This window comes from Eptatretus burgeri, chromosome 12 (genome assembly GCF_056783735.1).
Source record: "Eptatretus burgeri isolate ZD-2024b chromosome 12, Ebu_testis_v1, whole genome shotgun sequence".
Lineage (NCBI taxonomy): Eukaryota > Metazoa > Chordata > Myxini > Myxiniformes > Myxinidae > Eptatretus > Eptatretus burgeri.
This window is the reverse complement of record NC_140972.1, coordinates 46,203,152-46,220,693: the sequence shown is the minus strand read 5'-3', so window position 1 is coordinate 46,220,693 and position 17,542 is coordinate 46,203,152. Positions and strand designations below refer to the sequence as shown.

Sequence of the window (17,542 nt, the reverse complement as noted above, 5' to 3'; positions counted from 1 at the left end):
TTTTTATTTTTTTTTTTTACTTTCCACGATCAGCACCAACCACATCACAACATCCATGTGTAAATTTGCCTAATCCCCATATCTAACTTTAAACAAACCCAAGGTTAGTCTAACTATCATAACCCTTAGGCTATTGCTCCTGGGCCCCCTGTGTGGGCTGGTTACACCACTGCGCTCTACACATGGGCATTACTGTCACCGTCTCTTATCCCTACTATAATGAGCCCTCTGTGTCCATGGAGGTGCTCAGCCATATGTCTGTCACCAACCAATTTATTTTTCAATTTTCTCCACTGGGCATTAGGGTTTTCCCACAGGGAACCAAGCCATGCTCTTCACGCCCACTGCTCATGCCGGGCGTACCGTGCATATCATACACCTGGTCCCCATGGAAATTTTTTTACAGCCAAATTCCTTTTGTTTCACCGTCCATGCTCCAGTGATTTATCTGCCACGGAGCGTTTACACGCCGGCCCCTCAGCATTTCTCACTAAACCAAGCAATCGTCCGTGCTTGGGTGGTTTGCGAGGCATGGATCGTGCACACTCTCGGACGTGCCGTGCAAGCTTCCCTCGCGGGGCCGGCGCAGATCCCAAATCCGTGAAGATTTTTCCCATACTCGAGACCAGAACATATCCGCATTTAAAATTTGTTGCTCATGGAGGGCTCACTCCTCCCACCAGTCAAGCTAACAGCTACCACTGTGTGTGTGTCAGTGCATGTCCTGCGCTTTTACATTCGCTCATGCACGCCACACCACTCGTTCCTGGCACGCACTCCATCATGCTTGCTCTCTGCACACTCGGCACATTGGGCACTCCAAGAAACCCCATATCCTTTATTCATCCACCTCCTCTTTTACCTTCGTAAATTCCCGATGCGTCCCTTGTATGTGCCCCTCTAACGTCACCTTCGTTGTTTCTACTTGTGTTTTCAATTCCCGTACCTTTTTTCCCATTTGTCTGTGTCACTTCCTCTACTCTCTTCGTCAGTCCCTCGTGTACCATTTTACATTCTTTTTTAATTGCAGTCCTTTCTCTTGTTGTTTCCTTCTGGGTGGCTCTTAACTCCTTTATCGCCCCGTGTTCTTCTCCATTTGTTCCTTCAATCCATTCTGTCCTGTCGTCAGTCCTTCTACCTCCTTCGTTATGTTCCCAATATCTCCCATCAGTCTGGCCTCACTCTCCCTCACTTCTTCCCAAACACCGATCCTGCACTCCCTTACCTCCTCTCGCACCACCGCCATTTCTATGCTCATCGCTTCACTCATCTCCCTTTTTATTTCATCGCTAATCACGTCCATTTCTTTGCTCATCGCGTCCTTTCTCCTGCTGTTGTTCTGATCCATCATTTTTATTTGTGCCTTGTTTTCTTCACTCATCCTGTCCTCTCTGCTGCTGTTGTTTTGATCCATCATAATTAGTTGTGCCATTATTTGTCTCAGGAGCCACATAGTGTCATTCTCAGGCTGCACTGGCGGCGATAACCCGGCGTTCTGCGCTATCGGCGCTGCATTTTCCTGAGGCCGAGGGTGGAAATTATTTTCCATCTCTCCCATTGCTTCCTCTTCACCCTCCGTTGCAACTCCATGCGAGTCCTGGATCAATTCTTTATTCATATTTACATCGCCTACATGGCCCACCGGGATCTGCCCCTTGTTGGTCCGCCATTGTCCGCACGAATAAATTTCACTAAAATTTTGTCTAACAGCTCTGAATTTTGAGGTGCGTGAAGCACACCACAGGTCGACTACCTGACACCAATTTATTGATCAAGAGGTTCGAAAAATATCCCACTCCCAGATGCCAGTTTGTTACGCCCACGGGTACCGAGTGTATTATGAGGGGGTTTAATCCCCATTTGTCCTCAGAAGAGCCGGACCTGGGGCCACCGCTCACAATTAACTTCGTGACATGGTGGGTTGCTTTAGAACCACGAACGCCAATCAGTTGACCATGAGTTCCAGTGTCCACCATCTAATTTTGCACGGCATGGACCATCGGACTGTTAAAGGATCCTTGCGCGAAGTGAATGGGGAAAGTGAAGTGGCCGGTAGGCTTGTTTGTGGGGTGGCAGGGGTGAACAGTGTGCCGCGTGTGGCGTAAGCGAAGCTTGCAAAACCCAGACGAGGAGACACATTCCCCCTGAAGAAGAGAGTGAATAGCACGTGTGTCGGGCCCATCTCACAGTCCCGACTCCAACAGGACACCGTGTCCACCACAACGGAGTAACTCAACCCGTTGGGTCCATGCTCCCACTGACTCAACTCCAACTCCCACTCATTTCAGGTCCAACTGATTTTCTGTCCCTGTTGGTGGTACCTTCATCACCTTTCCCGCGGCCATGCCCATGCATGCTTTGCTCACCGTCCTTGACTGGAAAATTATGGAGCACTGCACCACCTCTGGGATGACGTCACGCTAATGCAGTTTCGCACCAGCACAGCCCGAACCGGGGTGGGGGTAGGTTTTATCAGACCATACAGGATAGAAACATCCAAAAATATCCACTTTCTTCTTACATCGCCTGGTTACTCACCTGTTTTTGTTTTAGCAGCTGGAACTGCTGCTATGATCAATTATGCAGTTTAAATTTTGAAATTCGGCTCAGGTTAAGAGATTCTCTAGCTTATCACATTTTAGTTGTAAAACGTATGCGGAAATGAAATAAAGGCATGAACACTTGCTTGGCTTTTTTGACAATTGAAGGAAAACATTGAAGGACCTTCCTTGCCTTCCCCTCCCATCATGCTTACCTCCTCCCAAAGCCCCTTTGACATCCACCCCCCATTGACATCTCCTGGCAGTGTCTGGGTGATATTTACTATGGCCCGTTTGAACGTGCTGTTTTAATGTACCCAATTTCGTTCAATCCATTACTAATGCCGGCAGATGAAACCATCTCCCCCTTTCCTTCTCCTCAAGTTCCCCTTCCAAACGCAAGTCCAGAACACCCCCTTTCCCTCTCCACTTTCCCCCTTCCCCTCCCCCCGCTCTCCCCTATCTTCCTCACTCCCATCTCCCTCCTAGGGTGGACAGCAATGTGTGGTAAGGCGTTGCTCCCCCCCCTTCATAGCTTTCTCGTTCCTCACCTGCTCCTCGCTTCCCCACCCCTCCTCGCCCCCCCCTCTCTTTCTCCCTCCCACCCCTTAATATCGCAACCAGCGAGGTGACTCATCATATTTGCTCGTAATATATTGTGTACATATACATTATTCCTCCTTATCTCACTAAAATTTTTATCTTTGTGGTGCTGATTTAATAAACAGGCTGGAGAGTGTATATTGGTGTTTATAATTAGATTGCTGCTCATGCTGAGTGCTTTACCAAAGGGTTATTCATCAGTTGACAATGATATTTATATAATACCCATTCGTTTATCTATTTCCTGCTTACGTCACTATTCTTGTGACCAATATTGACTTGTGACTATTAAGTGAGTACACTAGTGCTACTCATCCCAGATTGTGGTAAGATAGTGCTATTCTGGCATGTGGCCATGATTTGTCAATGCCAATTTTTGGGTTCAGCTTGAGTAGCTTGATGGTTAAGTCATGATTACATTTTCCACTTTGTTTCAAGAGAACATCAACTGTACGAACAGGAAGATCAAATCGGGTTCCATGGGTCATCGTGCCATGATGGCCTAGAAATTGATCGTTTGACATGATGAACAAGAGCGGTCTTTGGTGACCCCATTTGTGTTTGACCTTTCATCGTCAGGCATCGAAAACCTGGCGCCGAAACAAGATGGACGAGTCCAAGCATGATATCCACTCCCAGGTGGATGCTATCACAGCACACACTGCGTCAGTCGTCAACCTGGCTGCAGGTTGGTAATGGCAACCTGGCATCAATCGTCAACCTCCTATCGTTTGTGTTTATTAGTATGGTTACGCGACATTTGTTTTGTTATGAATTTTAATTTGATTGTGATTTGTTGTCCAGAAAACGACTTTGTTAACTGCTTTTACAGATTTGTCCAACACTCGCTTTACTTGCAAGATATCGTGTATACTCATTTTAAATCTTCTTACAATCACACATTATATTTAATGGAGAGTTAAAGTACATTGCACTTTCATCCTAAGTTTAACCACACCACCATGGGCTCTCATTTTTATATCGCCTCACTTCTTCTGACATCTCTTCCTTCCATCGTTCCCCACCAACTCAGGTCACACAAGTTCTTCCCAAAATCCCACACCGAGTTACCCTCCCCAATTCTACACTGAACACTCACCTCTATTCCTACACCCCTTTGCCTTGTTCTCTCCTCTGTGGAACTGATTCACTGTGTCTGTTGTCTCGTGCCCCTCCCTCCAGTCTTGCAAAAGTTTCTCCCATCCCCATCCCTGCTCTTTTGCTCTTTTGTCCCAACTGACCTCCTCCACACTCCCTTCTATACCTTCCTTTCTGCCACCCATCCACTCACATGTGATGTCTTTGTCTCCCTGTTCCTTTTTTTATCCCGTCAGTCTGTGAACTTGCTGCCCTCTGTCATTTAGCTCCTTCATGAGCCTAGATTTCTGTAAATATAAAGTCAGGTTCAAACTTCAGAAGGTTTTTTTCCCTTCTTTCTTTCTTTTTGTTTGACATGAAATGCCATGCTTGTTTCATTATTTTCGAAGACGTCTGACGTTACGATTTCTGTTTTTCATTCAGACATCCAAGCAAATAAATTGGAATCCATTACTCAGAACTTTTTCATTTTGATTTCTGATCTCACACTTCTCTTTAAATAATATGGAAACAAATCTTTGCTTTTAGATTAATAAAATGATGCAAGAGTGAGTTAAAATATTTATTTTCCTTTCTATTCTCCATTTGTCATTTTGTTGAGAAGTATGCGGGAACTTGAGAGAGGACCGTATCTGATTTTCAATAACTTACCATTTATTTTTTACAAGCATTGAAATAATTATACTATAATTCTAGAAGTGTGTGTGTGTGTGTGTGTGTGTGTGTGTGTGTGTGTGTGTGTGTGTGTGTGTGTGTGTGTGTGTGTGTGTGTGTGTGTGTGTGTGTGACTTTTGTGCTCTCCTGAACTGCTGGACGGAATGTGTTGAAAACCAGTAGTAGCTGTACTTGGGGGGGCGGGGGGGAAAGGAGGACCCCTATGTTTTACAAGTCGTACTAAAAGATGCAACCTTTGGGGAAATTAACCCATCCATATATCTGAGGGATATATAACCCATCCGTGAGGAAGGGTTCTTCCCTCGTCTGTTTATGTTGTGATAAAATAGCTTTTGCGTTGATGTAAATTAAATCGTAGCTTACAATATGGGTTCAGGATTCATTGCAAGGATTTTCATAACTTTTCGGATATGTACACCTGAGTACGAAAAAAAAAAACTATAATAGAACTAAAATTTGCACGATGGAAAAGAAAGCTGCGTTACTCAAGGGATAAGAGTGTAAACTTTCCCAGAACTGACTAACCTGCTCTGAATACCATGGATAATGCAAGTGCTGGGCTCGCCAGGTGGCCATCTATTTACTTTTGATATGGGGGAGGCGTAGAGGAAAATAAGGTTGGAAGAAGATTGACACAAAGGAAGGGAATGGAAATGGCATGATTAGTACATTCTGGGATGGGGCTGTTTAAAATACCCTGCCTTATATGCATAATGAATAAATAAATAAATAAATGTCCCCCAATAAGAGATCTTGAGGCTAAACCATCTCACAATCGTGGCTGGAATGCTCCAAGGCAGAATCTTTTGGCCCAGTCTCCGATGCTCTGGAAAACCCTTTTTCCTCCTTGTAGATGACTCCACATTATATCCTTCAATTCCACATCCCACCGATATGCCAGCACCAGTGGCTTCCCTCTCTGGTTAACTAAGCATTCTCCATGCAACCCCGTCCTTGTGTAAATCACAAAATCCAAGCTCATTACTTGCCCTCACTCCTTTGTTCCTCCTTTGTCTTACTTGTGGAACCTCCTGATTCAGTCTCTTCATACCAAGTCTTCCCTCCAGGGCTTCAAATTGGCAGTCCCTCTCCCCATATATTTGCATATTATATTTTCTTCTCTCTCCTCTTCCTTTTCATTCATGCCCTTGTATTGCGTCCACATATCCTAATGTCAATGTCAGTGCCGTGTATTCTACCCCTTCACTTGGTTCTTTCATGAGCCTCGACTTTGTATGTAAAAACATCAGTCACCATCTTGCTTATCCCAAAACTTACCATGGAGGAAACTATAACCGCTTACATGATCGACAGTGCTTCTCACCAAGCTATATAATAGTTGAACTGGAATGTAGTTGTAGGGATTTGTTTGAAAGCGTCATTATTTCAGGATATGATTGCAGACACATTGTGAGTGAGGTCATTAGTACTGCATGTAGGTTTCAGAAATGAGATGAGCTGGTGAGTAAAGTCAATGAAACCAATTATTACAGAAATGGAACAATTGGTCCAAACACAAAGAATACAAAATAATTTTTTTCAATGTTGTTATTGATAAAAGATGTCGTGATGGCACACATTGTCAAAAAGTAAAGAACTAAGGCCACCTCAGCCACTCCCCTCCCCCTGTAATACATATAGTTATTATGATAAACAATAGTTTAGGCCTGCTATCCTATTTTTCTTCCACCTCAATGCATGATGTATAACTACAAAGCATTTTTCTCTGTGACATCCAGGAGACCCAGCAGACATCGATTACACAGCTGTGGGTTGTGCCGTCACATCTATCTCTTCAAACTTGACTGAGATGTCCAAAGGTGTGCGCCTCCTTGCTGCCCTCATGGATGATGAGGGGGGAAATGGACAGGATCTGATGCAGGCAGCACGTAACCTGGCCTCTGCTGTGTCCGATCTTCTCACCACCATCGACCCCAGCACAACTGAGGTTATCCTGCAGTATAGCACCATGTTGGTGGCCTGTGACGTTTGTAGTTTTATTTCAGCTTTTACTGACATTACCTTAACATATTAAGATGAAAATTGTTTTGTTTTTATTTCAACACTTTCATAATTCTCTCCTCTCCACTTCCTTCGGCTTCACCTGTAAGCTGTATGAACCAACCACCTGTTAAAAAGTTCTGATCAACATTCTTGATTTTCTTTCTTCATTCCACTACTTTTTTGTTGATGTTTGATAGGGCTGGTCCATATATTATGGAACAAGCTCGGCCACCTGATCAAGATCCGGGATTTAGACTTTAGTAAACTATCATGAAGATTTAACTTTAAAGCTGTGGCGAACATTAACTCAGGAGTGCCATACGGTAACGATGAGCCAAATAGCCTCATTTCCTTGTTTGAGCTCAGTTTCTTGATTTACAGACGTACAAAAACATACAAAAAATTAATTGCCTTGTGGGAGTTAGCATGGATGCCCCAGCACGTATGCAAAATTTGGTGTGAATTGGCTCAGCCGTACAAGTGTGAATCATAAGTCGTTGTGCATCTATATATCTAAGTCGGCTCCTCACCCTCACTGGAGGGGGGAAGAGTAGGGGATCCGGATGCGGTCCAATAATTACCTCCGTCACCGAAGGGTAGAGGTCCCATTAAGTAAAAATTCTGTTACCGTGCTAACTTGTGAACAAGTGATGGGATTTTGACCAGACTTGGTATAACTATATATTATGATGCAAATATATATGACCGTTTTTACAGCCATTTTTCCCTGCTGTGCAGGGGTTTGGCTTTTTTCTTGAGGCAATGTTTTATGGCTGGATGCCCTTCCTGACGCCAACCCTGGTCGCCTCTTACGACACACAGGGATATGGTACACCTATTCTAACCGGGGCATACACCGGGACCAGTACACTGGCACTCATTTCGCCGACCTTGGAAGGATGACAGGCTGAGTCAACCCCCTGGTGTATTAATTCAGTGGCCCAACGGGGTTTGAACTCAGGACCTTTTGGATCCCAAGCCGCTGCCCTAACCACTGCGCCAACACCAGGCTCATATTATGATGCAAAGATGAACTGATTAGATTTCGCCATCAAATGTCAAAGATCGGAGGTCATGTCATATAAAAGTGTGATACTTGAGAACAGCTGAAGGGATTTAAATCAAAATTAATATTGTACAGGTATGTTTAATGATGTAATAATGTAGGCAGAGGCATATTGGTCAGCGTCATGGCATCTAAGAGTGCCGTTCTAGTTTTACTTTTATTTTTTTATATCTGATAGAGATGGACAGAGAGAATGAAAATGTGAAAACAAAAGACAATTATTAAAATAATCAGCTCATCAATGACATTTTTGATAAAGACAGAGAGATATGTTTGTTATAGCTTTGTGCATTTATAATCAAGATTAAGCTTTGATTCTACAGGCACTGTGATCCTCCTGAGTGTTTTGTTCAACCCAGGTTTGGGCATCACAGTCCAGGTTTAAGTTCCATGTACATTCTTGGAATCTGTGTGTATGGGGTCAGGCTGAGCTTGGTCCCAGCCCCGGGCTCTATTAGACTGTGAAAGATGTTTGCACTGGGTGCGCAGTGACTCACTGACTGCTTTTGTGTTCGATAATTAGCCCCAGCAGAGTATGTTGACGGCAGCGGGTGGTGTGGGCCATGCCAGTGGGGAGGTGCTGCGTGAGATCGGAGAAGATGATACTGACCAGAGTTTCCAGGTTTGTTTGACTGTCATGCATCTGCTTTCAGAGTCACTGAGGCAGTTGAAAATTAACTCTCCTGAAACATAGGACTTCTGAAATTTGTATATGGCAAAGTCTAGTTCACATCACAGTTGTCCTCAATGTATATGTTGCAATGCTCAATAATCTGGCAATGAATGTAACAGGAGGGTCAGACTGAAAATTCCTTTCCTTTTCTTTCCATTACAACACCACTTTTTTAGTCTGTCATGAGGGTAGCTTATAGACTTGTCACATAAGCCCCCATTTCTGTTTGTTGTTTATGAAAAATCGAAATGCAACTAACCCCTTCCATGCCTCCAACAACCACTTGCTCTTGAGTTTTGGGTCAAACAGCACCTTGCCCTATCTCTCTGTCAGTTTTTGACTTCGACTTCTTCTTCTTCTTCTTCTTCTTACACTTGTCCATTCAATGAGCCTTGACATGTTTATAACAACTGAGAAATATTAATGAATGAAAATTAAATTTATTTTGAGTTCTTCAGAAATGCACCACAAAAGTTCAGGTGTGCCAAGGCAAGTTCAGTGTTGTAAATACCACCAACTATTTACAAATGCAATGTGACATACATGCGACATCAGTTATTTTCGACATCAGTTACGTAGAGTCTCAATTAATGAAGGTATATCACATAAGACTGTTTTATGTACAACCAATCAAAATTTACAGGAAGTGGTACATGAGGAACAAAATTTAAATATTGAATCTGTCCATTGCTTCAAACTATTTATTGTCCAGTTCATATTTTTTACATCAGTTGTGTAGCTTTGTTTGTAATTTGGTTGTCTTTACTCTTTTGGGTTGTTTATGCTGTTTTTTTGTGCACAGTGTCGAGGCTTTGTGGAGGAGCTAGAACACATTAACGGATCAGGATGTAACAGAATAAGAAGAAAGGTAGAAAGAGAGGACTGGCGGGGGGGGGGGGGGGGCGCTCCAATAGCAATGTTGAGGGACAGAATAGATGGAGGCTTGGAGAAATAATGGATATGAGGGAAAATGAGGGCTGGGAGAGGACACAGGGTGTGAATAAGATAGATACAGCTGCCAACTTCCAATCACAAAAGTGGAAGGAAAAACTGGAAACTCAGAAATAGGTGGGTTTGGAGAGGGTTAATGGGGTTAGAAAAGATTAATGTGGTTTTGGGGGGGGGGTTACCTTAGATGATGGTGAACAGCTGTCTTGAAGCCCTGGAGGGAAGAGTGAGTTTAAAGAGAATGAGGAAGTTGGTTAAGGCGCTGTCACACCTTGACGATTTAGCCAGCAATGGCAACGTATAAAAATGTATGTAAAACGTTGGCGTACGCTGAAATTTTGATGTTTTTTTAAAGTTTTGGTCGTATTCATAACGTGTTGGTCAAATGCATAACATATTAGTAACGGGCACAGAACGTTTCGTTGTCTTCTAGATAACTTATACTATTGTTGATAACCTCGCCTGTTGTCGGCGTTCACAACCTATGCCCAACGATAGTTTAACTTAGGCATAGCGCGCTGCACGCATCGCCGACGAACTCGTGGCATAGCCTGTTAAAAACCTGCCGCACGCCGATTTAAATCATAACCGCCTGAAAATTGAAAGTGTCAATCATGCAGTCACACCTTGACGATTTAGCCAGCGTATGCCGACCTATGAAAAATTTGCCGAACCAAGCTGGCACACGTCGAATACGTTATGAGTAAGTTGTGTATACATTAAGAGCATGCTGAAAAACGATGAAGTACGCTGTCATATTTCGTAGTACGTCTCGTACGTCGTGAAATTTCAAGCATGCTGAAAATTTTACGACGTACTCGCCGTATGGCTCACACGTTCCGCTACGCTGGGAATAAGTTGTAGGCACGATATGCGATCATTGACACACGTCGACACAAGTTCCTTGTAAGTTACTCATAAGTCGAAACACGTCGAGGTAATGTTTAGCATACCCGAAACTTATTTTCTCCGTCAAGGCACATTTTCTTTTTTTCTCCTTGGCTCCGTGAAGGCACGTAATGAAATATCTGAAGTTGTTGTTGTTGTTGTTATTTTTTTTTAGTCTATCATGAATTTTAAAATATATTTCGACATTTGCTTTTAAGTTTCGACGTCGACGTGACAATATCCTCAAACAGAAAATATTCACAGAGGAGGAACTAAGAATAAGACATGAGCAAACTGAAGAGGCAATCGGATGTGACGTAACGGCACGTGACGAAATATCGGGTTATTGTTGTTTTTTTTTTAACGCTGCCAATACGCCATTATACGGTAGCTGTAAATTAGAAACACGTTCAGTAAGTTCTGTGGTCGTCTGGAAGACGTCAATCAAATACGTCAATATGCGTTGGAGGTATATTACACATAGGTTCAAACCACGTTACTCATAGGTTAGAAATAAGTTTTGGGTACGCTAAGCATTAGCTCGACGTGTTTCTACTTATGAGTAACTTACAAGTAACGTGCCTCGACGTGTGTCAACCATCGCATAACGTGCCTCGACGTGTGTCAGCGATCGTGTAACGTGTCTACAACACGATGCTCATAGGTTATAAATATGTTTTGGGTACGCTAAACATTACTTCGACGTGTTTCGACTCATGAGTAACTTACAAGTAACGTGTGTCAACGATCACATAACGTGCCTACAACTTATGGCCAGCGTAGCGGAACGTGTGAGTCATACGCTGCCATATGTCGTAAAATTTCAAGGATGCTAAAATTTGAGGACAACCGCAAAGTACAATGATGAAAGCCAGCGTACTACGACGTATGGCAGTGTTTTTCAGCGTGCCCTTAACGTATACAAAACTTACCCATAACGTATTCGACGTGTGCCAGCGTTTTAGACTAATTTTTCACAAGTCAGCATACGCTGGCAAAATCGTCAAGGTGTGACAGCGCCTTTACACTGGTGGGAAAAAAAGAGGAATAAATGAGTGGAGGTGAGGAGTGAGTCTGGATTTTGGGAGTATCATCAGAAGGGGGTTAATGGCAGGCTGTGTGCACCCTGCAGAAACCTGGGGAGGGGGGGCAAAGCACAGAAAGAGCAGAGGGTGCAAGACCAGAAAGGAAGTAGTAGAAGACAGAGAGACCACTGACCTGTCTGTGATGGGAAAGTGATCGGCCCATAGACAGCATCAGCATGGAAGATTCCAATGATCTTGAAAGCCTTGGTTTCCATGGCGTCAAGCTGAGCAAGATGTGAGTCAGGGGAGCCAGCCCAAAGGGGAGAGCAGTGCTCCATCAAGGTACAGATGAAGGCCTCGTCGGTGGATACGAGTTCAGTTGTGCCAAGGAAGGACTTTGTATGATGGAGGATGCCCAGTCAGCGGCTGCCTTTGGAGACCAACCTTGAAATGTATTTTTCCCAGGAAAGATAATGGCTGATAGTGAGACCTTGGAGTTTGAGTGACTGAAGATTGGGTGGGGTGGGGAAGGTTGTCAGATAGTTCTAGAGAGAGAGAGATAGAGATAGAGATAGAGATAGAGATAGAGATAGAGATAGAGATAGAAAGACATATTCCAAGTGTTTGACCATCTTGTGATTTTTTTTTCAAGGTCTGAAGAGAGGGATGAGGCTGCAGCCTGCCTGTCTGAAGGATGAGGGATGTCACAGCAGAGGGTGGGGTCATCGGCAAATAGATAAAGGGTATTTTCCAGAGTCATAGAGATCGTTTATGAATATCAGGAATAGGACTTTGCCCAGAACACTGCTTGGGGCATTCCAGCCTTGAGAGAGTGAGGAGATTAAAGGATTCCATTGAGTGCCACACGTTGGCTCTGAGAGAAGAGGAAGTCAGTCAGCCATGCATGGAGTTGGCCTTGGATGTCATTGGCGGAGAGTTTGGAGAGCGAGGCAGGATGACAGACGTTATCTAAAGCACGAGATATGTCGAGACTCTAGAGAGACGGCTCTGATCTCATGTCTGACATTGAGGGCCTCCAACATTGTTTGGTAAGTATCAACAACATGCCAAGGTAGAGTGACCTGGTCTGAAAGTGAATTGGTGATCTGAGATGAGGTTGATAATTGGAAGTAAACTAATAGGTCTGGAAGTTGAGAGGATCAGTTTTTACACCTTTTTTTTATGTAATGCAGTGATGTTGGTGGATTTCCAAGCAGATGGAAGATCACTGAGTGTAAATGAAAGGGTGAAAAGGGCAGAAAGAAGATGTGCAAGAGCAGAATTGAAGCAATGTGATATTAATAACTAATTTACATGTAACTTCATTCATGTTTTAAATTTAGCTTCAAGTATTGTCTAAAAAGTAACAGGTGCGTTTATTTTGAATATCGAATTTCGTTGAAGTTTCTTCAACATTATATTTACGGAAAAACTCATTAGCGGTTTAAATTTACTGATCGTTGCTTATTATTTCAACTGTTTCTTTCTATCGTGATCCCCTGAACTGTAATTTGTTTTGCAAAAGACTGCCATCATCCTGTTTCGGTGATGACAGAATACTGTATTTGCTGTTGGTCAGGAAACAAGCAGTCTATGAAACGGATGAGCCAAACCCTATCAAGTTTCAACTAACCTTGAGTAACTTTGTATTTGTTCATATGAGGTGAACCTTGTGGTGCAGAAAGCCATCTTTGGCAATTTTACATGAACACAGTTTTGAAAGTTTGAGTTATATCTGTGCTACAAAGCATCGTAAATAAAGATCGACTTTTTTTTTTTTTTGTAATCCACAGGACATGCTCATGCAGTTGGCCAAAGCAGTAGCAAATGCCGCAGCTACTCTGGTGCTCAAAGCCAAAAACGTTGCCCAGCACACCGACGACACCATGCACCAAAACCACGTCATCTCTGCTGCCACCCAATGTGCCCTCTCTACATCCCAGCTGGTGGCTTGCACCAAGGTGGAGCGATCTTGTTTAACCTCTTGTTTTATTTTTTTTTTAAATAGATAACAGCTGTCAACACCTTTGTCATCTTAAGGTCTACTTTATACTACCCATGGTTCAAACAATCCTTTAAGAATGTTCTTTCTGGCCTAAGAGGTTCAAAAGCTTTGAAAATAACTCAGGATACGTAATTTGTGTTAATGGTGTTTGTAAATTCCTATTTAATTTTTTTCCAGCACTGGCATAAATAACCTGCTCTCATGGATGATGAAACATTGAACGACTTCAATGCTCATGTCTATGCATGCAGATGAGGAAAGCAGAGAAACGTTTCATCATGAAATGTTTCAAAGCATGGAAATATGAAAGGGTAAAAAAAAAACACCAAAAAAGGAAAAGTACTCCAGATTATGGAGTTATAGGTCAGAGAGGATTAACTGGGTACTAACGGAGGAAAGAAAGGCTGTGACAATATAGTGCATGCCGTGGAGGCTGGAGCCATATACATACTACGTTTGCAAGGGTGGGTTTGGGGGTATAAATTTCGAAAAATACATTTCAGAGAGGGAAGCGAAAGAATGGATTCAACTCAAAAAGCAAGGTTAGGAATGAATAATGTTTTTATAGAAGATGGGTGGGAGGAGAAAAAAGAGGAGATTAAGAGAAAGTATAGTAGAAAGGAGATGTAAGGAGAGGGGTGAGAGGTCAAAGGTTATATTATTTTACTTACTTTACATGATTTGTGGAGTAAGCTGTCTTCAGCTGTGGAGTAGTTAGATTCCAGGAAGTCTAGATAATGGAATATTTATACTTGGAGTCAGGTTTACACAAACAAAAGCCAAACATGAACCTATTCTTTTGCCATTTGTGGATATAATACTCAAACCAATATATAACAATAATGTTGTCATGTAAATAATAATACCATTCATCCTATCTGAATGTGCTGCACGATAAAAGGTGAACTTTATATGTGGTAGACCTTGATAACGATCATGCATTTTGCCTTCTCTGTACACTTGTCCTTGTGTACAGGTTGTGGGACCGACGATGCGAGCACCCGCCTGTCAGGAACAACTGATGGAAGCGGGAAAGGTAGTGGCACGTTCGGTGGAGGGCTGTGTCGAGGCATCACAAGAGGCTACGGATGACGAAGAGCTGTTGCGGCAGGTCGGTGAGGCGGCTGCTGCCGTTACGGATGCTCTCAATGCTCTGCTGCAGCATATCCGCCGCTATGCTCGTGACATCGCCGGCAGTCCGCTGCACATGCAGCCTTACGAGCAGGCCAGCGATTCGATCCTTACAGCAACTGAGAACATCTTCGATTCGATGGGAGATGCTGGTAAACAGTTATTCAGCTTTGATTCTCGATGTTGGTGCAACAGCCTGTTGTGTTGTACACTCATTTATTATGTATATGTGGAGGGCAGAATGGAGGTTTCGATTGGAGTGTTCATGTGGAATGTAGTTATGTGGTTTGCACATATATGCAATGTGGCAGCTTAACCAAAAAATGGGGACATTCTAGACAAAAGCACCAAATTTTGTTGATCACTTTATGATACCTAACTATTAAATATTTTGCTGGGGACAGGTATGGGAATGGCTGGCTTGGCAAGCAATAGCAAGCTTATTGGTAATGGAACACATCCCTGGACTAATTTGAAGAGATTACCATGGGAGGATAACCAAATTTTGCAAACTTGGAATGAACTTCCACTTACATACAGCAGAATGCAGAATGTTACTTTTGCTCTGTTAACAATGTTTGGATCTACCGACACGTGCGAACAGGCATTTTCCCACTTGCATCACATTAAAAACAACTTGTGCTCAAGATTAACAGAAGAAAGCCTGAATGCCTGCATGAAGCTTAACTTGACCAGCTATGAACCGGACATCAAAGAAATCAGCAAAACAATGCAGCAGCAGAGGTCCCATTGGAAAAGGGCGATCTTCCTCTTATTCTTCTTGACCAGTTGTGCTTTTCAGCACATAGCGCTGCAACGAGATTCCTCCATCCTGCTCGGTTTTGAGCAATCCTATCTGCATACTCAAGTGCCATTCTCCTTTCTGACCGAAGTTCATTTTCAACATTTCTCCTCCATGTATTTCTTAGCTTTCCCCTCTTCCTTCCCCGATTGCTCCAAAACATAGCTTCTTTAGTCAGATGTCCCTCTTGTTTTCTCATCGTATGTCCTACCATCGCCATCTTCATTCTTTGAAAATCTTTAGAATCCTTCTTAAACATCTATGATGGAAGACCATCAGTTTGTATTCCATTTCCCTGCACATTTTTCCATGTCGCTGCACCATATAACACTGATTTGACATTGGAGTTGAATAGCTTTATCTTAATTTTTACTGAAAGTTTTCTGGAATTCCAATTATTTAATAAAGAGTTGAACATTGCTTGAGCTTTGGTAGAACAGAAAACACTGATGGAATACACTTTAAATTTTTACTATTTCATAATTACACTTCCACAATGAAGTAGGCTCCGTTAATTGTGTGTTTAAATTGAACAATTGGTTATTTATGCACCAACTGCTCAAGGTTTTAACTTTATTGGCACAAAAAAGGTTGCCGACTCGTGCCCGAGATGATTTGAAGAGTAAATGGTGCCTTTTTATCCTCAAGTATGAACTTTCCTGAGCTGGTTATTTTGGTCATGGGGTGAAAGGCTTGGTTCTTTCTCCACTGGCTGGTGTGGGTTTGACTCCTATATACCTGCTCACTCTCACAAACTCACACTTCACAAGAGGGGTATGAATGCCAAACATCCCTCAACATGATTTGAGGGAGGCCTTCATTCTCCTGGTGGACTGAAAAAGGCTTTATTAACTCTTCTACTTCCAAGTTGTTATTTATGGATTTATTCATTCAAATGAGATCTACAGTCCTTGGAAGAATTATATTTTTCATGTTTAAGGCAACAGCAGTGAATATAAACAAGTGAAAACGGATTTTCTCAAAATAGCAATATCAATATACATTACATTATTCAGTGCAGGCATTTTAACGATGCTCAGAATATGTGTGTGTGTGTGTGTGTGTGTCAGTTTCACTCACGAAGATAAACTGCCTGTTTGCAGGTGAGATGGTCCGCCAAGCACGATTACTGGCACATGCTACTTCTGACTTGGTTGGTGCTATCAAGGCCGACGCAGAAGCTGAACAAGACCAGGAGAATGTGAGGAAGCTGCTGGCAGCGGCACGTGTTCTAGCAGACGCCACTGCTCGTATGGTAGAGGCAGCCAAGGTGAGGTTTACCTATCTTGAAACACCAGGTTTAAGTTGGTTACTGTCTTTGGTTGAGATGAACAGGTTGTCTCAGTGCCTCAATCACACCTTTTCATCAAGCTGTCTCATTAATCTTGGCCGATCTATCTTTATTGGCCAGACATTTTGAATTGGTTCAGTTTTTGTCTTGCAAGGCCTGACAAACACTTCGTTCTGAAGTTTTGTGGGAAGTAAATTAAATTTTATCCTTTGTCTGAACCTCCTTGTGATTTGTTGTTTTAGGTTTCAGTGGTTATTTGTGATCATTGGATGTTAATGTTTTATAGGCTGCACCTCTATAATGTGGTAAACTCTGTTGTAGAAGTGAGCTGCACTCAAACTGTGAAGAAGTGTCATTAAGCCTCCCCCGAGAGCATAGGGGGAGGCTTAAACATGTTGTATGGTTTGTTTCCACATTTAGTGCCCCCAAATTTTAAGTGACATACAATTTCTTAGCAGTACTAAACCACAATTTAGAATATATTTTTTTCTTCCTGTACTTCCAACACTCCAAATTTCCAAGCTGTATCAATTTCAGACCTGAGCTGTATCAATTTCAGACCTGAACTGTATCAATTTCAGACCTGAGCTGAATCAATTTCCGAGCTGTATCAATTTCCGAGGTGTATCAATTTCTGAGCTGAATCAATTTCAGAGCTGAACTGTATCAATTTCTGAGCTGTATCAATTTCTGAGGTGTATCAATTTCTGAGCTGTATCAATTTCCGAGCTGTATCAATTTCCGAGGAGTATCAATTTTCGAGCTGTATCAATTTCTGAGCTGTATCAATTTC

General features: G+C 42.7%; 1 protein-coding gene across 1 annotated transcript in view; it reads left to right on the top strand.

Annotated features, from left to right (window-relative positions):
- Positions 1–17,542, top strand: part of LOC147015536 (talin-2-like) — a 265,377-nt gene that overhangs the window by 105,856 nt on the left and 141,979 nt on the right. The window contains exons 15-20 of the mRNA XM_085850367.1: positions 3,723–3,831; positions 6,656–6,864; positions 8,510–8,608; positions 13,314–13,481; positions 14,502–14,808; positions 16,562–16,728. Of these exons, the coding sequence (XP_085706493.1) occupies positions 3,723–3,831; positions 6,656–6,864; positions 8,510–8,608; positions 13,314–13,481; positions 14,502–14,808; positions 16,562–16,728 (1,059 nt within the window). The remainder of the gene's footprint in view (positions 1–3,722; positions 3,832–6,655; positions 6,865–8,509; positions 8,609–13,313; positions 13,482–14,501; positions 14,809–16,561; positions 16,729–17,542) is intronic.